General features: G+C 38.2%; 1 protein-coding gene across 1 annotated transcript; it reads left to right on the forward strand.

Moving 5' to 3' along the window:
- The first annotated feature begins 1,474 nt into the window (after positions 1-1,474).
- On the forward strand, positions 1,475-22,009 carry LOC123459459. Its single transcript, XM_045146080.1, has 14 exons — positions 1,475-1,487; positions 2,428-2,499; positions 3,436-3,491; positions 4,207-4,231; positions 8,786-8,850; positions 9,822-9,846; positions 13,430-13,501; positions 14,388-14,455; positions 14,916-14,940; positions 17,253-17,320; positions 18,102-18,142; positions 19,926-19,947; positions 21,428-21,495; positions 21,946-22,009. Exons 1-14 carry the CDS (start codon positions 1,475-1,477, stop codon positions 22,007-22,009), a joined length of 684 nt encoding a protein of 227 aa, XP_045002015.1.
- Positions 22,010-23,181: the final 1,172 nt, after the last annotated feature.

The following is a 23,181-nucleotide window of genomic DNA, read 5'->3' on the forward strand; positions in this document are numbered from 1 at the left end:
CTCTGTGCATAATGTCTCAACATGTGGCTTTAAGAATCTGTCCACCCCCTCTTCCACAAATTTCTCTGAGCCATGTTGGATTCATTTTAGATCTACTTCAGTCATGAGGTTTTGGGAGCCTCTGTGTGTGGATATCTGGTTTCATAGGAGTTGAGTGTTCTCTGTGTCTATCTCCTTCACCCTTGTGCTGGTACTAGGTCCACCAAGAAAGCAACACTCTTACTCATTTCTTCAGTTACTTTGGTTTCATCTGGGGGCCTGGTGTGGTGTGATGTGTTGATTTTCTCCTCAGTATGTGTCAATCTGAAAAAGAGAAGGAAATTCTCCAATGGCAAATGGATTAACCATCATTATTTTACAGATAATTTAATAGGTATAGGCCCTCTGGTAGCCCATGATTTGTGCAATTGTGATAAAGTAGAGTATACTACTTTGGGGATATGGTTCTGACTTTTTTTTCCAGCTCAAGTTATGGGTTCCATTCCACTGAGCAGTTCAGTTAACCAAATCAAGAGCAGTTGGTTACCCACCATGGGTGTGCCACTACTGCACTTATATGCACATCATGTCAGGTTGTTTGTTGCTGAGTAGATTGGACAAATTTTGGTCATTTCCCTTAGTCACTTATGTAATACCTTCTGTCACTAGACACACTGTCTGGAGACTGACTGTCTGCCAGATTCCAGCCAGGTCACTCCATGTTCCATACCAACAGCATATGGTGTCTTCAGCAGTAGGGTCTTTCCACTAACCTTTGGTAGGTCATCAAGTACTCTGATGGAAGTCTTTCTTACTTTGGGAAACCTTGTAGTTCTCTCTGACCAACAGCTAATTGTAGATGTTAGCCACATAGTGGTACTTGGAGTTACCCAAGGAAAAGAAGGAAGAAATATTTAGGTAATATAAATGAGATAGAGATAGAGAGGAGAGAGAGAAATAGGAGAAGATTAAGGCACAAAACTGGACCCAAATGGCAATGGTACTATAAAATTGTACATTCTAAAAGATAGACTAACTGTTTGAACCTTCATCAGGTCCTTAGAAGGAACAAATGAATTATAGAGCCCTGTAGAGAGTATGATGAAGACTAATGTTAATTCATTTTTTTTAAATTTGTTTTTGTTCATTTTTTATTTATTTATTTGAGAGCGACAGACACAGAGAGAAAGACAGATGGAGGGAGAGAGAGAGAATGGGCGCACCAGGGCTTCCAGCCTCTGCAAACGAACTCCAGATGCGTGCGCCCCCTTGTGCATCTGGCTAACGTGGGACCTGGGGAACTGAGCCTCGAACTGGGGTCCTTAGGCTTCACAGGAAGCGCTTAACCGCTAAGCCATCTCTCCAGCCTAATTCATTTTTATTATTAGATATGGACGTATTTTGTATGTAAACATCACCTGTTGGTACCGATCTTTCCCTTCTCCATTCTCCTTTTCTGAAAAGGCCTTTCTAGTTAGGAATACAGATCCACTCCATGGGGATTGCGGGTACTATATTGTGGGGGAGGACAGAGGCAATGTGTCTGTGCACAGCATCCCTTTCACAATCTTTCCATCCCTCTTCCACAAGATTCTCTGAGCCTGGCTGGGAGCATTTTAAGTCTACTTTAGTGATGGGCACTTAGGAGCATCTGGTTTGATAGATGTTGAGTGTCCTCAGTATCTTTCTCCATCACCCTTGTACTGATATCAGTGTAAGTAAGAGAGCAGCACTCTTGCTCATTTCCCCAATTCCTCTGTGGTTTCAGCTGGGGCCAGGGTAGAGTGTGTTGGGTTGTTTATCTTCTCAGGTCTAGTTTCCATCAGAAATATAGAAGCAGATTCTTGAACAGAGATTGAAGTCAGAACCAGTTAAGTGGAATAACCATTATTAACTTAGAAAGCATTAAAAGGGGTTAGACACTCATATATTCATTCATTGGCTTAAGCAGATTATGTACTGTGGGCCTTGAAGGAGTAAGCCCTTCAAGTATGTGCATCTCATCTAGGTCAAATTGTGGCTGTAAGACACTTAACACTATGTCTTTTGATTCTTTTGATAGTCATGGGATCAGCTCTGATAGTCACTATGTCTGCATGCCTGAGGTCTCTTGGTCCCATGTCTGGCCAGGCTCTGCAGTGTGCTGGCCTTATGTTTACTGTGACAGTGGGAAAAATAAATGTATCTTGCTCAGTAGCATTTGGTAGCTCTGTGGGTATCTGGCCTTGTTTCATTTGCATTAATTATGTGTATTTTATACTTTTAAAGAACTCATGTTTTCTAATTTCTGAAGTTTGAATGACTCTGTGATTTACCATTCCTTTATTAAATCTTTAAATTTTAATTATTATACTAGTTTAATGCATTAATGCTCCATGCTATACACTTCTGTTTCAACATTGTTTATGTTGCACTCCACACTTAATTCGAAATTCTTACTTTATTCAGGTGATTATATTCGCAGAACTTCTTCAGCTCCACACTGTTCTGACAGATTCTTTACTTTGTATACTTCAAATGGTAAGTGTTTTGGAGGTTTAAGGATCATTTTGTAGATTTCTAATTAACTCACATAATGGTCTAGTACTAAATGTTGATGTGGTGGAATTGTACCAGTCCATTTGCATGAGTTTTTTTGTTGTTGCATTGCTTTGAGATAGCTCTGAATACTTACAGATGTAAACAGTTATCTATCAGTCAGATAGAGAATGATCGTTTGGAAAGCAGTTCTGAAGGAGTACATTAGAATTCTCTCATGCACATGTCTTCAAGGTTTACATCTTCTCCATGATGGGACTGCAACAGTCTTGTTCAACTGTGACCTAGAGAGTAGAGGGTGGGGCAGGAGACATTAAGATTCCATGAAGCATCTTGATCATGAAAAATGCTTCCTGCAGTATAGAAGAGTTGGTTATTTTCTAGTATCCCAAATACCTATGATGTATTTAGGAAGGGAGAATGTTTTGTAGTCTTTACGTTTTCAAAATCACAGATGTCACCCCATTAACTATATTGTTTGGATACTTTAAATCATAGTGTTTGTGACAATATTTTAAAATTTTGTGATTAGATGCCACACAGTATGAATTATAGCTCAGATTGTTTCATGGCTTTAGAATATCATACATTCAGGCTCAAAAGTGATCATTATGATTGAATAGGACACTTACACTATTTCCTGTTGTCTTTCTTTGCCATTAGCAGAATGCCAAGAGACAAACTACTTATACTTTTGTAGCTTCTTGTTTAGTGTCTGATATCACTGATGAGGCTGCCAGAGTAACTACTCAATTTAAGTTGTATTGCACAGTCATGAAGCTCCAAGTGTATTCTTTTTTTAAAAATTTTTATTAACATTTTCCATGATTACAAAATATATCCCATGGTTCCAAGTGTATTCTAAGTAAAACATGAGCCATAGCCCCAAAGACCAAAGTTATTCTGTTGTTTTCATAGGTGTAGCAGACAGTTCTGCAGATGTGGAATATATGGACAAGGAAACCCCACTTGAAGTGAGTGAAAATGTAAAGGGACCTGCTTTTGCCTGAAATAACAATGTTGCTTAATTTCCTGTTTTTGTTGATGTTGGTATGAACATATGATACCAAGCATTATAGATAGTCAAATATAGCAGATCCTATTTTCTGGAATAGTAGAATAATCAATACCAACTCTTGTCTTATGTGAAAGGACATTTGGGGGCTGGAGAGATGGCTTAGTGGTTAAGCGCTTGCCTGTGAAGCCTAAGGACCCTGGTTCAAGGCTCGGTTCCCCAGGTCCCACGTTAGCCAGATGCACAAGGGGGCGCATGCATCTGGAGTTCGTTTGCAGAGGCTGGAAGCCCTGGCGCGCCCATTCTCTCTCAATCCCTCTACCTGTCTTTCTCTCTGTGTCTGTCACTCTCAAATAAATAAATAAATAAAAAATTTAAAAAAAAAAAGGACATTTGGACATGGTGGCATCAGGGTATACACAAGGCCTCCTCCTACTTGGAAGCAGTGTCTTCTCCTGGGATGAAGTATATTGAATTCATTACCAAAAGAAAGATATAGATATGTTCCCCATGCATAGATCATGGGTTCACAATGATACATCTTATCTTTTTTTGAAAGCCCTTTACTTTTCAATGTTTCTAATATGTCTTCACTATAAGGAAGAGAAATAATACCATGTGCTCACAGGTCCCATGATTTAGTTCTTACAATATCTTTGTTTGTATAATTGCAGATACGTGCTGATGAAAATTCAACTGGTAAGTATTGTAGAAATTTTTGGTGAAGGAAAATTTCATATTTGGAATATTTACTGAATTCTCTATGAAGAGTAACTGTAATACTCACTTTCTTGAGGGTGAAAGTATTGAGGATGTTTTGGAGAAAAAAAAGCACTTTCTAGTTCACAAATTCTGGCCAAGTGTCTGGAAGTAGTTGTTGCACTCACAGTACATTTACTTGGGGTTGTGTACTTGAAGAATGCTGGGACCGTGTGCTAATATGGCTTTTGGTTTTGAATATATGTGTGATTATGTCTGAGGTTATGTTTTCTCAGAAGTTATTTGAGGTTTTAAACACAATTGTCCTCATCCAGGTCCTTAAACAAATCTATGGCAAACATACTTTAAATGATGTCTATGTAAATTATTCATCCAGCCCTCAGTACATTATGGGCTGAAATTGATTTGATGTCACCTCTGATACTGTACCTAAGCTTTCATATTTTTATGTGGACAAGTGAAAACATGACTCCAGATATGTGGACCTATCTGTTCCCCTCTGATTTGCAGTTGTACTTATGCCTTGTCATGGAGACAGTAGCCTGAGAACTGAAAGTCTATATTCCTGAAGTACTGCAGGCTCTACTTCATAGGCCCTATCTATCCACAGAGTTCCCTCCATTGTCACATAAACTATACAAGTAACATGAAGGTGTTTCCACAGACTTTGGCATAGTTGTACATGTAAGGAGCAGAAATGTAACTTGTTGAATCAGTGAATAGGTTTGATGGTGAGTGCAATTGGTAGGACAACATGCATTCCCTATGAAAATTCTTAGGACACCTCTTAGAAACTGACCACAAACATAAAATTAGTTCAATAATTTTGTGCACTTGATAATTAACCTTAAGATAACAAAATACTTAAGTGTTTGCCTATTAAGGACTTTAAGAGGAGGAATAAACAAAGGCTGAAAGTGGGTTGTCTGCCTGGTTGTCATACTGGTTCAGATTCTGTTATGCTTCTGGGTAAGGGTACCAGGACCCAAACCCTGCCACTCCCCATATGAACATGGCTATCATATCTGTCTAGTGTAGTCTCTGCAGCCACTAACTCAACAGAAACACAGGGCATGGGAAATGAAGAATGGAAGGAAAGTTCTGATTATGTTTTTTAGTATTTTGAACACTTTTGTCACTTTTCTTTTATATTCATGAACTTAGGATCAGCAGGTAATATAATGGAGAGTTTCCTTGTTTCATTTCCAGGACCCTGCAAACATTTTGTTGAAAGTTCTATGGTTATTATGTAGAATGGTGAAATGCAGTACTAACATAGGCAGATCTTATGGTTTTGGTCCATGTAAAGACCACATGATATTTTCATTGACTTCCAAATGAGAAGAAATTACCAGAGTGTCACTGGATCATTGTATGTAGTTAAGGCCTTGTGTAGATTGACCATCTTATACCACTATAATGTGGACTCTAAGCATAAATACAAAGATTTACTTCCACCCTCATGGCTTGATCCTCTGTCCACACTTCTTCCACAAAGGAACATAGTAGAATCCAATTAGAAAGAAATGACAGACTTTGTCTGGCAAAGAGTCAGTTATAGTTGATAATCAACTAGCAAATCTGCAGGGAGGGCAATGTTGAGCTCAATCAATATAGCCCAGGGAAGAATTCCAACTGACTGCTTCTTCATCTGACCCCTGCATTCATTAGTAAGTGGTTTGATTACCATTCTGTGTGTCCTTTTGTGTAAACCATATAAATGATCTAAAGATGCTTATTTAGACATTTAAAAATCATCATGAACATATGTCAAACAAACTAAAACCTGTAATAATTTAGTAAATTGTTCTCTGCCTAGAAATAAATAAGACATCTGAGGTTGCCTTACTTATTTCTAGGTTGATGTTCAATGATCCAGTATTGCCTCTCATGTGGGCAAGACAGTGATCCACTCTCTATTGACCTTCTGTAATAGTCAGTAATAAAGTAATAAATAGTCAGTAATCAATGAAAGGAGTGAATATGGATCTAAATGATCATTTGTAGTGAGATCCAATGACAGAGAGTCCCAGGAATGGTCTGGTTATGCCTTCTCCTCGGGCAAGAGAGAGTATCTAAAAGATATCAGGGAAAATAATGAAATATGTGCAGGGGCTTTATGCCTTTACCTTCTCAGAGACATCATTGAAACAGTGCTATCTGCAAGCTGAGGATGCCCTTGTTTGGGCTACTATTTAAAGATAGTTGTTTTCAAAAGACCTATTCTTCCTGCTCCAGACATGGAAAAACCCCAAGCCTTTGGTATTTCATCACTGTAATTGTGCCCATGATATGTTGTATTGAGGTGTGAGCCTTGACCTCTGATACAAGGAATGCATTTGGTCACAGCTCACACATGGCCCTGACATGAACCTGGAGATAAGTTATTATTGTGTGTGATTTAAACTCTGAGTCTCAGACCCCCACGGATCCTATTCCTTAGCCAAAAAGTGCAATCTTTACAGTCCTGGCTTGTGATTTTTTTTTGGGGGGGGGTGAGGTAGGGTCTCACTCTGGCTGACGCTGACCTGGAGTTCACTATGTAGCCTCAGGGTGGCCTCGAACTCACGGCGATCCTCCTACCTCTGCCTCCCGAGTGCTGGGATTAAAGGCGTGCGCCACCACGCCCGGCCTGCCTTGTGATTTTTAGTGTATGTGTGATTCTGTGTGAGGTTATGAATTCTCAGAAAATATTTATGGCTTACAATGGAATTACCCACAACCAGTTCCTAACACAAATCCACAACAAATGCATCATTTACATCAATTTGGATTAACTCATGCTATTAACTAAGTTATTCCTAGAATAGGACAAAAAGAAACATTGTGGGCTTCCAAATTCATATGTGGTTAACTGGAATTTTTCTGTGTACCACTGGTTCCCCTCAGATTCTCAAGTATATCTTGGGATTTGTCATGAAATCAGTGAATGAAGAGCTGAAAGACTACAGTGCCTGAGTCACCCTGAAGTACTCCAGACTAGTTCATAGGTCTGACCCATCCTTGGCATTTCCTCAGTTTTCAAACAAGCTATATAAATAATAAGAAGGTTTTCCCACAAATATTGGCATAGTCATTTATTTTAAAAGCACAAATATACTCTGTTTCAGCTCAGTGTAGACGTCCTGCATGGAAGAAGCAATTGGTGATACAATGTAATTGGTAATACAATCACTTATTCCAGTCATAGGGCCATGTCTTGAGAACTGGCCTCAAATATTAAAAGTAGTGAAATATTAGTATTCATGATAATTCCACTTGTTCTCTAATTTTGGAATTAAGATAAACTCAAAGTGTGTTGTCATCTGGTTTGCCATCATGCTACACATTCTGTTGTTTTTATGGCATGAGATCATGAAGACCTGATCTGAGTCACTGCCCCATGATGAGCTCTGTCAATGGTGACTAGCTAGTGTGCTCTCTGTAGCTAATAATTCATCAGAAATCCAGGACATGGAAAAAGAAGGATGGGTAGAAATTGATTGTTAGTGTTTTCACTTCTTTTGTAATTTTTGTTATTTCTGATTGTGGGATCATCAGTCAGAATAGTAGCATTTTTGCCTTGAATTAGTACCAGGTCTCTGACCCAAGCTTGCATTACACGCTTTGGGAAGTAAGAATGAATGAATACAGTAGTAACAGGTGTGTCTAATGGTTTGGGTCCATGTAAAGTAAATGGCAGCACTTTAATTCACTTCTAAGTGTGTAGAAGAAATGACCAGGTTCTGCCATCGAATCATACTAAACAGTAAAGCTTGCACATATTGACCATCTTTGGTCTGTGCATATATGTATGTATTTATGTATTCGTGTATGTGTGTATATATGTATATAGATAGATGGATATATACATGGATATATATATATCTCCATATATATATAATATATTGTATATAACTTCAAGTATATAATCAATATTACCCACCTCTATAAGGTCTGGGCTTGTGTCTCTTTAATATCCTTCCAAACATGAAAATTAGAGAAATAATTCAATACACTTGATAACTTCACACTGAGCCAAAAGGAAAAGGTCTAACTATGCTTATTAAAACCTTATAGGAGTGACAAATAAGCCTCATTGTTCTCTAGTGTACCGTATCCAGGATAAAATCATATGCACCGAGTGATGAATACAGAATTTGTATTCATGAATATCAGAAGGCTCAACTAGGTTTAACAGATGTGAAGACACTAGTGTCATTCCACTGGGATTTAGGATTGTCTGAAGAAGTGATAAAACACTGACATTTATCATAACATGCTACAAAGGATTGATCCCATTGGAGAAGGGTTGTTTCACATTGTCTTAGGCTCCTATTACTAAGAAAGTAAAAAATACTGCTCAATTCTCTTAGAGCTTCTCCTGGTCTTTTTTTTTTTTTTTCTGTCAGAAGCCAACAATTGTTATTAGTGAGGTACACCCGTGAATTCTCATAGTATAATTAAGCACTTGACCTTTCACCATATTAAGCAAAGAGCCTTGATTCAGTAATAAGTGCACCATCAGCTGAAAGTTACTTTGTTCCCTTGTAGTTGATCCAAAGGAGGAGGAAATTAGTCCATCCATGACAGAACATAGAGAGACACATTTTGTTCAGGTAATATATTTCTTTCTTTTGCAGAGCTATAAAGGATACTTTCATGATTCCTTAATTTTTGGTAGATATTAAATGAACTCTGAGGTCAATTATATACACTACTGCTAGTGGAGTTTTTGCCTAGGAAAGGGAGGAAATGGAATTTTACCAACTCTCCCCTGATTTCAAGAGGAAATACCAGTGAAGGTGGCTCACTGCATTATTCTGACATCTTCCTTTGCCTAGAGCAATTGTTTATATTGAGATTAAAATTTGAGTTATTTTTACTCAAATGTGGACAGACTTGTGATGTATGGTCAAAAAAGTATATGTGGGAAAAAAAAAGTCTATTTGTTTTTTCTAAGTACCCTCTTCTGATACTTCTGAGGGCTTCTATGTTTAGAATAGAGTTTAGGATGTCCCCTGAGTTCTGTGTGGTGGAAGAGTCTTATGTCCACTGTTGTGATATTGATAATACCTGTCAGTGATGAGGCCTGGTATAGGCAATGGGACCATAGAGACCCCTCACCCTCCCCTTTAGAAAGGAGGAAGGTCACCCAATAACAGGCTGTTTCTAAGTTTCTCTATCATGTAGCTTTGTGTAGTAGGGGCTCTCAATGAAAGCCAGACAGACAGAACTGGTCTTTGAAACAGCTTAAGTGTCTTAAGTACTCTCTTTCACAACATTCCCAGCATCACATGTCTTTTGACAGCAAGACAGAAGAGACTAAGACAGTATTGGACCTATTATTCTTTTCTATCCTGGATCCCATTTTCCCAAGTCATAAGTTTCAAGAGTACTCTTTTTCACAAAGTACTCCACATCACATACCTTTTGCTTCAAGACAAAGAGACTAATACAGTCTTGGACTGGATGTTCTTTTCTATACTGGATCCCATTTTCCTATGTCACTGGGAGAACCAAAGAATCTGATCAAATAGAACCCAGCTTGATACGAAACTTAGATTATTTTTTCCTCTCTACATTACAGGTTGGCTCATGGAAGACAGGATTGCGTATGTATTCTGAATTCTTTTTCAGAAGACATGTTTTAATTAAGAATGGTATAAATATTGGTTTTTTCATCTGGTTCACCACTGAGATCTGTGCCTTCTGCTGGGAAGGAGAATTGAGGATTTAGCCCCTGGATTCAGCAGTCTTCCCTTTACTTTCTTTTGATTTTGTGAATAACTGCATGTCTATATATAGGTCTTTTTTTTCTTGAGGTCATTAATTTCTTTTTAAATTTTGGTTTTCCGAGAAAGGTTCTCACTCTAACTCAGGTCATCCTGGAATTTACTATGTCATCTCAGAGTGGTCTCAAACTCACAGCAATCCTTCTATCCCTGCCTCCTGAGTGCTGGGATTAAAGGCATGTGCCACCATGCCTGGGACATAAATTTTTATCCCAATTTCCCAGCCTAATTTTCAATGGCAGCTTCTAAAGGAAAAAAAGTATATTTACAACACAGAGTCTGCATACATGATCTAGTTCCAGCCTCATCAAATACATGCATGGTAGCTTTATATCCCTGTGTACCCCTCCATGGATGAATAAACCAAGACACAGAAGTAATTGTCCAGGTTCAGCAACTGTGGAGTGCAAAAGCCACAAGATATTCCCAAATATGTGGTCTAATTTTGCTTTTAAAGGTCTACCTCTATTCCCTTAGCTCAGTAGGTCCTGTGTAAGAGTTATGGACTACCAGTGTTGGTTATATAGCTCAATTGGTAGAGAGCTTTTCTTGCATGCAAGAATCCTATTGTTCAATTCCCAAATTGATGTATAGAAAAAAAAATCAAATTGTTCTATGCATGCCAGGGATATTGCAATTAACAAAGATCCCAAACACTATCATGACCGCCAAAATGGTCATGAAAGAGGTTGGGCATGGTGGCATATTTATTTTATCCCAGCACACAGGCTGGCAGCAGAGTTAGGAGGATCACTATGAGTGGAGGCCAGCCTGTGACTTCACAGTGAATTCCAGGTCAACATGAGCCAAAGCAAGAGAACCTACCTCAAAATAATAATAATAATAATAATAATAATAATAATAATAATAAATAGCCATCCACAAAGGAAAAAGAAGCTGAGATGGCATTCACCTGCAGACATTTACAGGAAAATGATACAACATCCCAGAATATTCCAGTCAAATCATGGTTTCTGAAAATGAGGGCCATCCCCCATGAAATGTGTGGGTGTGTAACATAATTGATTGTTATTAGGCATGTGTCATTGTGGCTAGAACTTTTGATGTACTTTAGCCAATTGTCCAGCATGATTAGGTAACAGAGTTTAGAGATAGTGTCCACTCAGAACGCCAGTCAAGGGGCTGGAAAGATGGCTTAATGGTTAAGCGCTTGCCTGTGAAGCCTAAGGACCCTGGTTCAAGGCTCAATTCCCCAGGACCCACGTTAGCCAGATGCACAGGGGGGCTCATGCATCTGGAGTTTCTTTGCAGTGGCTGGAAGCCCTGACATGCCCATTCTCTCTCTCTCTCTTTCTGCCACTCTCAAATAAATAAATAAAAATGAACAGAATGCCAGTCAACAATTGTTAGTCAGGGTCAATCATTCCTTTGGTTGCACACTAATGCAGGAAGCTGGACTCTACTCAAAAAGTACGTTTCTCAGACTGATAATGTGCAGGTTGACAGTGAAATGGAAGCATACAGAGCCAACCCATTGTGTGTATTTGTCTCAAAAGCATGGAAAAGTGTGACTGAATATCAATTTCTTCAGAGTGCTTCATCATTAGGGTGTACCTGTTTATGCAGGCCTTGCAATGTAGGACCTTGGTAAGAGAAGTAAGAATCAAGTTTAAATGAAGACAGCATTCACGAATCTGGATTCAAATCCTAGTACTTACCAAAAGCAGACAATCCTACACCTCAGGAGGAAAAGGAAATAGGATCAGAAATTCAAGGTTATCACCAGCTACATTGATACAATATTACATTTGCTACAACTGGTAAACACAAACACATTGATACTTTCTAGCCTGGCTCAGCACTTTATATTGCTTCATTCCTTGGGATGGATATTCGGGAAATTTGTATATTCACATGCTCGTTTTTCAGCATCACAATATTAGTCCTCTTTAGGCAAGCCCAATAGATGGCCTATTTTGAAATAAGAAAGTCAGTGACAGAGAGAGAGACAGAGGAAGAAAGAGAAGAAGAGAGTTGGTGTCCCATGGGCTGAGCCACTGCCATTGAACTCCTGATGCATGTGGCCGCTGTGTGCATATATGACCTTTTGTCGCTGTGCATCTAGCTTATGTGGGACTGGGGGAGTCTAATATGAGTTCTTATGCTTCACAGGCAAGTGCCTTAACTGCTATGCCATCCAGCCAGCCAGCCGTCAGTCTTTTTTTAACCATACACACCCAGTATTCTTCAATAACTAATCTTTATCAAGTTGCTCAGAAGCCTTGGATACACTTTATATTTTTTTGTTTTTATAATGTCATCCAGTGGAAATCAGAGTCCAGCTTTTCCATGCTGCTCTGTTTTACTAACCCATATATATTTAAGATTCTGCCTTTCTCATTAATTAGTGCACATGATGTGAAAGGTGTCTGACTATTAACTTCTGCAAGGAAATCACGTTTAATTCCAATGTGTGTGACTATAGTTAACATTGGTATTGCTGTTAGCTTCTTCTTGCTGGCATGGGGAGTGGGACATACCTGACAAAAAGCAGCACATGGGAGGAGGGTGTTTGTTTCAAGTTTGCAGTTTTGAGGGGAAGTTTCATCATGGCAGGAAAAGCATCACACAGCAGACACTAGGCATCACATCCTGTCATATCTTCTGGAAGAGAGCAGAAAGAACAAGCTAGCTCTGAACACCAATTTGGCTGGAATAGTAAATCCTTAAGGTCCACTCTATAGTTTCACACTTTGTCCACTAAGACCTCATGGGCCAAAGACTCCAACAGCTGAGCATGGAATATGAGGCCTCATCATAAACATGGGAGACTCTGGGGACATTTTAAATTCCTATTCACATTTAGTGGTTGCTTTTGCAGGAATTTTTTGTTTGTTTGTTTGTTTTTCAAGGTAGTATCTGTCACTAGCTCAGGCTGACCTGGAATTCACTATGTATTCTCTGGGTGGCGTTAAATTCATTGTGATCCTCCTACCTCTACCTCAAAAGTGCTGGGAATAAAGGCAGGCACCACTATGCCTAGTCCTAAGTTGATTTTCTGTGGACATAGCTCTTCATCTCTCCTGGAAAAATGTTACATCATTGGCATTACATTCCATAGTACAAGTATGTTTACTTTTATAAACAATTAAATTTATAAATATTTAAATAAAACAATTGGCAGGGCTGGGAGTTCCATATAGGGTGTCCTTGCTTAAGCTTACCTGGAATTCACTCAGTGGTCTCAGGTGGGCTTGAACTCACAGTGAATCTCCTACCTCTGCCCCCAAGTACTTGGATTGAAGGCATGTACCACCATGCACTAAACCTCTAAATGATAATTATTATATCCTTTGTAATGCACATTTTAGTTCTAAACACTTGTGTATCAGCATTGTTTTGTTGCATTCCACACAGAATTATAAATTGTCATTTTCTTCAGGTCAACATATGCGCAGAGCTTTTTCCACTCCTCACTTTTCTAACTATGTTTTTCCACTGTGTACTACAATTGGTAAGTATTTTGGAGATTTCAACCTCATCTCTTGTCAATTTCTAATTAAGTTGCCTATTGGTCTGATACTATAAGTTCATGTGGTAGAATTGTACAGGTCCACTTGTGTGAGAATTTTTTTGTTTTTGTATATCTTTGAGGTAACTCTGAAAACTTCCAGACATACACAGTTATGTGGGGAGATCTGTGAGTGAGATCCCTTAATAATAGTTATCCTGGAAAGCATCTCTGAAGGAGAACATTCCAGTTCTCTCATGCACGCGTCTTCAAGATTTGAATTTTCTCCATGATGGGACTGCTACTGTCTAATCCAACTCTGGAACTAGAGAGTGGAGGACTGTGCAGGAGAGGTTACAATACTATCAAGCATCTTGATCATGAATAATCCTTCCTTCTGTATATAAGTATTGGTTATTTTCTAGGATCCCCAAGTACATATGATGGATTGTGGATGGGAGGGTTTTTAGCAGTCTTTATGTTTTCATGTTTACAGATGTCACCCACTTCACTGTATTTTTTGAATACTCTTAGCTCATAGTCTTTGTGACAATACCCTAAAGTGTTTGTGATTAGATGCCACATGGCAATAATTTTGACTGACACTTTTTCATGGCTTTGGAATATCACCCATTGAGGATCAAAAGTGATCATTATGGGTGATAGGACACTTACGCCATTTCCTGTTGTCTTTCTTTATCATTAGCAGAATGTCAAAGGATAAGTTTCTTATTTCCTTGCTGCTCCTTGTTTAGTATCTGATTTCAATGATGAGGCTGCGAGAATAACTATCTAGGCTCTATTACACAGGCCTGAAGTTTCAAGTGTATTCTAAGTAAAACATGAGTCATAGCACCAAAGACTATCTGTTACTCCATTTTGTTCCTAGATGTAGCAGATGCCTCTACAGAGGCAGAATATATGGACAAGGAAACCCCAATTGAAGTGAGTGAAAAGGTAAAGCTACCTGCTGTTGCCTGAGCTAACAATGTTGCTTAATTTCCTGTTTATAGTTGAGATTGTCATAAAAATATGAAATTAGGCATTATAGATACTCAAATATATCAGATCCTATTTTCTGGGATAGTAGAATAATTAATACCAACTATTCAATTGTGTGAAATGACATTTGTAAATGGTGGCTTCAGGTTCTACACTGTACACTAGGCCTACTCCTACTTGGAAGCAGTTTCTTCTCCTGGGATGAAGTATTTTGAATTCATGACCTAAAGACAGATAGAAATAAATTTTCCAGGCAGACATCATGGGCTCCCAGTGATGTATCTTATCATTGTTTGGTAACCCTTTCATTTTGATTGCTTCCTATATGTCTTCAGTATAAGGAAAGGAAATGATATCATGTGCCCACAAATCCCATGACTTAGTTCTTACAACATCTGTGCTTCTATAATTGCAGATATATGCTGATGAAAATGTAACTGGTAAGTATTCTAGAATACCTTTGCAAGGCAAAACTCGATGTTGGAATACTTACTGAATTCTCTTTGAGGAGCGATGGTACTTCTTGGTTTCTGGAGCCTGAGAGGATTGAGGATGTTTGTGAGGGGAAAAAAAGAACACTTTCTAGTTCAATAGTTATAGTTAATTATCTGAAGCAGTTGCACTCACATTAGGTTTACTTTGGCTTGTGTACGTGAAGAATGCTGGGGCCTTGTGAGCTAATACAGCTTTTGATTTGAATATGATTGATTCTGTGTGAGGTTGTGTTTTCTCAGAAGATATTGGAAGTTTTAAACACTTTTGCTCTCAACCATTTCCTTAAACGAATCTATGGAAAATATACTTTAAATGAATTATATTTAAATTATTCATCCTGTCCTCAGTACACTTATGGCTAAAGTTGGTTTGATATCACCCTGATAGAGAAGCTGAACTCTCTTATTTGTATGTGGACAAGTGGAAAGAAGACTCCAGACAATAGGACATACCTGTTCCTGATTTACAATTGTACTTATGACTTGTCAGGGAGACACTTACCTGAGAGCAGAGAGTCTATAGAGCTTGTGTATTCCTGAAGTAGTCCAGCCTCTACTTCATAGATCCAATCTATCCCTAGAGTTTCCTTAGTTGTCAAATTAACTATACAAGTAATGTGATGTTGTTTCCACTGACTTTGGCATAGTTGTTCATGTGACTAGCACAAATATAACTTGTTTAAGCTCATTGCATAAGTTTAGTGGTGAAAGCTATCAATAGGACAAAAATAGATAGGACAGTCGGGCTTGGTGGCACACGCCTTTAATCCCAGCACTCAGGAGGCAGAGGTAGGAGGATCGCTGCAAGTTTGAGGCCACCATGAGACTCCATAGTGAATTCCAGATTAGTCTGGGCCATAGTGAGACCCTACCTCGAAAAACCAAAAATATATATATATGTATGTATATAGGACAATAATAGTTACCTCTGAAAAGTCTTAGGACATGTCTTAAAAATTGTCTACAAACATAAAATTAGTTCAATATTTTTGTGCACTAGACAATTTAACTTTAGGACAACAAAATGCTCAAGTGTTTGTATATTAAAGAACTTAGAGCAGGAGTAAACAAGAACTGTTAGTTAGTTGTCTGCCTGATTGCCATACTGCTTCAGATTTTCTTATGCTTCTGGGTTAAAAGCATCAGGACACAAACCCTAACAGTTCCCTAATGAATATGGCTATGGTGACTCTCTACTGTGATCTCTGTACCACTAACAGAGAAGAAACATAGGACATAGAAAATAAAGAATGGCCGGGCGTGGTGGCGCACGCCTTTAATCCCAGCACTCAGGAGGCAGAGGTAGGAGGATTGCCATGAGTTCAAGGCCACCCTGAGATGACAGAGTAAATTCCAGGTCAGCCTGGACCAGAGTGAGACCCTACCTCGAAAAACCAAAAAAAAAATAAATAAATAAATAAAAGAAAATAAAGAATGGAAGGAAAGTTGTGATTGTCTTTGTTAGGATTTTCAACACTTTTAACTTTTTTATATTTATGAATGTAGGATTACCAGTTAATATGATAGAGTTTCATAGTATCATTTCCAGAACCATGAAAAAAATATTTTAAGTACATAGTAATTTAATAGAATGCACTAGTAAGATAGGAAGATCTGATGGTATGGGTCCATGTAAAGACCACATGACATTTTCATTGACTTCCAAATGAGAAGAAATGACCAGAGTGTTACCACATCATAGTGTATAGTTAAGGCCTTGTGTAGACTGACCATTTTACACCACCACAGAGTGGACTCTAAGCATATATACAGAGACTTACTTCCACCATTAAGGCTTAATCCCCTATACACTGTTCTTACACAAACTAAGTTAGTATAATCCAAGTAGAAACAAATGACCACATTCTTCTTGCTAAGAGTGAAATGTAGTTAGACATCACTTAGGAAAAAGGGAGAAGGGGCAAAGCTGAGTGCAGAGGATCTGCACAGGAGCATTCCTCATGACCTGCTTCTTCTGCCTCCTGCTTTCATTAGTAAGTGGTGTGGTTATTGTTCTGTGTGCCCTTTTGTGTAAACTGTATAAATGATATTGAGATGCTTATTTAGACTGTTGATATATCAGCATGAACATATGCCACACAAACTGAAATCTGTGAAGATTAAGCAATTTTTTCAGCACCTAGAAATGAATTAGTAAACTCTATTTTTTAGATCTAAAGATTTGAATGGTTCTTCCTATGACAATTTAAATTGTAAGTTTATTTCCTGTGCTAACTATGCCAAATCATGTCTCTTAGCATCAGGTACCATACAGAGAATGCTCTCTGGGATTCAAACAAGATCTTACAGTGATGTCCTTCACAGAGTATGACATAATCTCTTCTGACTATCCTAATCACAGTTAATCCAAACAGTGTGCAGAAAGAGTTCAAAAAGATAACATGACATTGGAAATGATGGACTATTATCAAATGGTTGTACTTTAACTTGAAAACTCTATATTTGAGGATAATGTAACAAAACTCTAGTGGTAGATATGACATAATTTGTTTGCTAACATGGAGACCATGTCATCATCAAAACTGGCATTGAGTCACCTTACATATCCTGTAAAAAAGGACAGCCTATACCAGCATTCTGGATTCAATTATTTTGAAATAGTCTTGGAAATGTCATGAGGACCTTGTCAATTCAGATGGCTTTTCAATCATGAGGGAAGAAAGGCAAAAGTCTTTCATTGAATGTCAGTGTGCAGTATATGTCATTGCAGCTTCATTATTAGTTTTAATTGTGGGTCAGGGATTTCTGCAGCCCATGGATTCATGAAATTCCCTATGATTGGCCTCAAGTTCTAGTGACTTCACTCTCTGGGTGCTGGGATCACACGCATGTGTCACCCAATTCAGTTCACTTTGATTATAGTGTATCACTTATACTGCTGGTAACTATAAAACCAAGGTTTCTATGTGTAATTCATTCCAACTCCTGTCCCATACTTCTCTATCCTGCATGAGAGCCCGCCAGTAGCTTAGTTCACACTTGCTAATCATCTACCTCCCTGTTCCCTTGTCCACATAACTAATGCTCCCCACATGATCCAAACCACCATTTACCAGCAAATTCATAGTTGCTCTGTTTCATCCCAGGTGAGTTGTCAGCACAGACACCAAAGGGTCCACAGCACAAGGTAAAGCACTATTCTTCATCTTCTATGGAAATACATCTCTGTGTTTCAGTCAATGTGAATAATTCTTGCACAGACAGTTCTTACTGAGTGGTGTGGAAATGAATTTCACTCTCCTGCAAAGCAATTCATGGCGCTCTAGGATTATTAATGTCCCCACATCCCTATAAGTGAATGGTAGGAGGATTTCCCCAAGGAATGATTTTCCTTCTCATAATAAGGATTTTGTACTGTGTAAAGGGTAAGAAGTCCACTATGCATAAAAACCCTTTGCCCTGTGTAGTGGTGTCTTTTGTGACAGCTGTTTAGCTATATGGCCATTGATTGAACCCACTGTTCTCCTGTCTTCCTAAATTATCAAAAGAAATCCAAGCCTACATAAATAAAGTGAGTGGGATATCCTCATTCTCACCTTGTTACCGTTTCTTTACTTGCAGGACTCTACCACAATGAAGCTTGGTATGTACTCTAAATTAGTTAATATGTTTGAGAACTATCCTACTGTTTCAGTCCTGAAAGGAATGAGGGTTGAGTGTGGAAAGCCAATGAGACAAAGCAATTCTTCCATGAGGACTGTATGGATAGTCAGGGCAAAAATGAGTTTTGATCCCAACATATTGAAATGTTCTTGAATATGTCAAGAAGATCTTAAAAATTTATATGCCTTTCAAAACATGTCAGGAAAATGATGGGGATCTTCCATTGAATAATAGTGCACCTTCTAGACCATTTCTGCTTCATTTTGTTATAGGATGTCACGTTCACTGTGCACCTGAGATGGTCTCAAACTCCTGTCGTCCACCTTCTGAGTTCTGGGATTAGAATCATGTGCCACCCCACTCTTCTCCGATTGATTATTGCATATTAATTACAGTGACTATAGCATCATGTCCAAGTTTTCTATGAGTGATTACTTCCTGCACCTTTCCCATTCTTCTACTAGTCAGGATGTTGGTACATTAGTAGTTCACACTTTCTATTCAGCGCCATACCCTCATGTATACTTATAGAACACCCATGAGTGATTCATAAACACTAGTTACCAACAAACTAACAGTTCTTATGTTTCCTTCTAGATGTTATGCCAGGCAAAATGATAGAAGAATCAGAAAATACTGTAAGAGCACTTTAAAAAGTTACATAGAAATGTAGATCCATTGTCAGTCAATGTGCATTATTCTTAGAAGTATGTTCTGGGTTGGGTGCACTTGACTGGCAATCTCCTATTAACTGATGCATTACTCTCTTCTACAGTTAATGTTGTCACATCTATGATAAATGAATGGTACAGTGTTTACCTCACAAATGATATTCCTTCTTGTTCTAAGAATTGTGTATCTGTGGATTGGAGAAATGACTCAGTGGTTAAAGGAACTTGGTTTCAAGGTTGGCCAGCCCAGCTTTGATGCCCCAGTACCAACATAAATCCATTCACAAAGTGGTGCATACATCTGCAGATTGTTTGCAGACACAAAAAGCTGTGGTACTCCTGGAGCAGCTATATTTACTCACTCAGTTTCTTTGAAATAACATTTTTAAAGAAATTTACAGAAAATGATTTTGGTTAGAACAAAGGTAGAAAAGTTTTGAAACATACTGACTATGAAATCCACTAGCCCTTTAGAATGGTGTCTTATGTGACAGCTTTGTAGCAATGTTACCATTGTTTAAATGTACTGTGTCTCTGTCTGTGTCCTACATTATCAAAATAAACCAGACCTAACCAGACCTATATAAAATGTATGGTATATCTTGAACAAACAATATTTTGTCTCTATAATTGCAGGATACCACCAGACCAGAACCTGGTATGTATTCTGAATCAAGTCATTTGTTAGGGAAGTATCTTACTGTTTCAGTCTTGAGATCCCTGCATCTGAGTTCCTGCTAGGAAAGAGGGTTGAGTGTGTGGTGTTGAGGTGAAAAGGTTCTGCCATGATATCTACATATTGAATGCCTATTGAAAACTGAGGTGGATCCTGTATGAGTGAAAGACACCTTTTTTGTATAGGATTGATTAGATCCTCCACTGTCCTTATTGACTTTCTTCTGGGAGTTTGTAATGTAGATCAGTGGAATTTGCTTAGTGTCACATGTATCAAGTGTGAATATGGGCTGGGGAAATGGCCTCACAGTAAAGGTGTTTTCCTGCAATGCCTAAGGAGCCAGGTTCAGTTCCCCACAAGGCACATGAACCAGATGCACAAGGAGGCACATGCATCTAGTTTTCATTTGCAGTGGCTATAGGCCCTGGCATGCCTATTCTCTTTTCTCTCTGCCATTTCTCCTACTCTCTCTCTCACTCTTTAAAATAAATAAATACATACATAAATAAAATATTTAAAAAACAGTGAAGATAGCTATCAGATGATCCTTGTCAGATCCAATGGGGAAGACCCAGTATCAGTTAGGTTGCACCTTCTGCTCAGGAGAATGAGGGCACCTGAAATGTATTAGTAAAGACAAGGAAATATGTATGGAGGCTCTTGTGCTATCCTTTTTCAAAGACAGTGCTGTGTACACATTGGATGCGCCTTGCTTCTGACTGTTAACAATGACCTGTCCTTGAGGATCTACTCCTATATGTTTATACCACTGCCAAAATTTCAAGCCTTTGGTAGTTCTCTTAAAGAACTGTGTCCATAAACTCTTATATTAGGTTTTGATCAGTGACCTACTTATAAGAAATGTAATGGGAACAAGTCTCACATAGCACTGACATGAACCTGGGGATGAGGGCTTAAAAAGTGAGCCAAGGAAGAGACAGATCTTCTCACTCTTCCTACAGTGACCTACAACATACATTAATGTTGCTCTCTCCCTCATTGATCCTGGTTACAAGGGCATGCTCAAGTACCTAAAATGTATTTTGGAGGGGAAAATTTGGACTTGTGTGTTTTCATGGTCTCTGATGCCACTACCTAAACCATTTTATTTTGAATACCCTTGAACCATTGCCTATGAGTGTGTGAGGATAATTCCTTTAAGAATTTGTATTAGATTTCACTTAGCATGCATTATGACCCAGATGGCTTAATGAATTTAAAATATCATCTCTCTGGTTTTCAAAGGGACCACTGTAAATGATAGGACACTAGTCCTCTTTCCAGACTATGTCCTGTTTTTACATTAGCAGACCAAGAAGGGCCCATGTACTCATTTTCTGCAGCATTTTTTCTGTTGCAGCCACTGAATCTGGTCTTCAAATCACAGTAATATGCACAGTATGATCTGAGTAAAACATGATACTCTCACCTGTGGTTAAAAGTTATTCTATTGTCTTCCTAGTTGGCGATGGTACTGTTTATGACCAGTCACACACCAATAATGATGAAAACAGTGAAGCCAATGACAAGGTAAGGCAACCTTTCCTTGCCTGACATAAAAATGTTGCTTTCTTCATTTCCTGTTTTAGTTGAACTTAGCCATGATACATGATACTAAGCATTATAGATATTTACAAGTATTGTATTCTGTTTTCTGAAATGGTTGAAGAATAGACCCTTCCAAACTGTGCAAAAGATCATTTTCAAATGACAGTTTCAAGAAACATGTTGTATACTGGGTCTCTGCTTGGGTGAATGCATTGTCATTCCTGTGCTCAATAATTCATTATCTAAGGGCCTTACAGATACATCCCTAGGAAAACATCATGGCTTTTCAATAATGTACCTTACCATTGTTTGCAAAGCTTTCACTTTGGTAATGTTTCCAGTATTTCATCAACATTAGGAAGAGAAAAAATACCATTTGTCAACAACTCCTATGACATAGTTATTATAATGCCTTTGCTTTTTTAATTGCAGGTGGCTGCTCTTGAAAGTGAAATCTGTAAGTAACCTAGAATTCCCTGAAGAAGAAAAACTGTAAATCATAGATATGTGTTGTACTTTTATTAAGTATTCTTTAGAGAGGAACTGGGATTCTGTGTTTCTGGAGTTGAAAAGGGTAGAGGGTAGTTTCAAAAAGATGGTGATTGTTTAGGTAAGAACTTAGAGTCAAGTTTTCTACACTTCTTGCATGCAATTGCACTCATTTTTCACATATGTGGTTCTGCATGCATGAATAGTGTATGGATCTTGCCTGGGCTTTAATACATGTAGTACATTATGTTGCTCAAAAGATGTTTCATACTCACAAAGTGACCTCAGCCTTTCTAAAAAATGTTCATTGCAAACACATCTTTTACTTGAGTTATACAAATTAAGAAATTCAGACTTCAGATCATTTAGACCTAGGGTTGATTTGTTTCCAAACATCAACACAGGACAAAATGCTCCAAGTTTGCTGTCAAATTTGGGTATGGACAGTTGAAATCATGTTCCAGGAGAATGTGCCAGTGCAGTTTCCTTGACTCTGTCATTGAGGCATTAGTCCCAGTGATGAGCGATTCCAGTTCCTCTACAGTCCTAAAGAACTCAAGTTTACACATGAGACCCATCCATAGAAACTTGCCAAAGTTTTTACATACAGTGAAGAAGTATTTGGAAGGTATTTCAACAGACACTGGAATGGTCATTAATGTGAAAATCTCAAATATACCCTGATGTTTTATGTCATTTTGCAAGTCTTTGTAGATGGAATCAGTCAAAAGGACACTATGATTCAACTCCATAAGGTCTGGGGTTGTCTCTTAGAATCTTCTCTCAAACTTGAAAATTAGAGAAATATTTCAATACACTTATTTCACCATGACCCAAGGGCGAAAAAGCTCTAATTGTGCTTATCAAAGATGTTTATGACTGACAAATTGAAAGGCATAGATTGTAGAATCCCTGTGATTTCAGGACCAGCCTGAGAATACATAATGAATTACTGGTTATCCTGTGCTAGAATGTGTCCTTAGCACCCCCAAAGGACATTTATTGGATCTTATTAAATTATAATGATGTCAATTTCTCTCACACTTAAATCATTTATTACTGTAAGACAAAAGATTAATAAATATATATCATTACAGTTTGTGAGCAGTGTTAAATTCTTTTCCCTGGTACAATGTGTATCTTATCCATGATAAAACATTACGCAGTGAAAGATGAATA

This window comes from Jaculus jaculus, chromosome 3 (genome assembly GCF_020740685.1).
Source record: "Jaculus jaculus isolate mJacJac1 chromosome 3, mJacJac1.mat.Y.cur, whole genome shotgun sequence".
In the NCBI taxonomy this organism is placed as follows: domain Eukaryota; kingdom Metazoa; phylum Chordata; class Mammalia; order Rodentia; family Dipodidae; genus Jaculus; species Jaculus jaculus.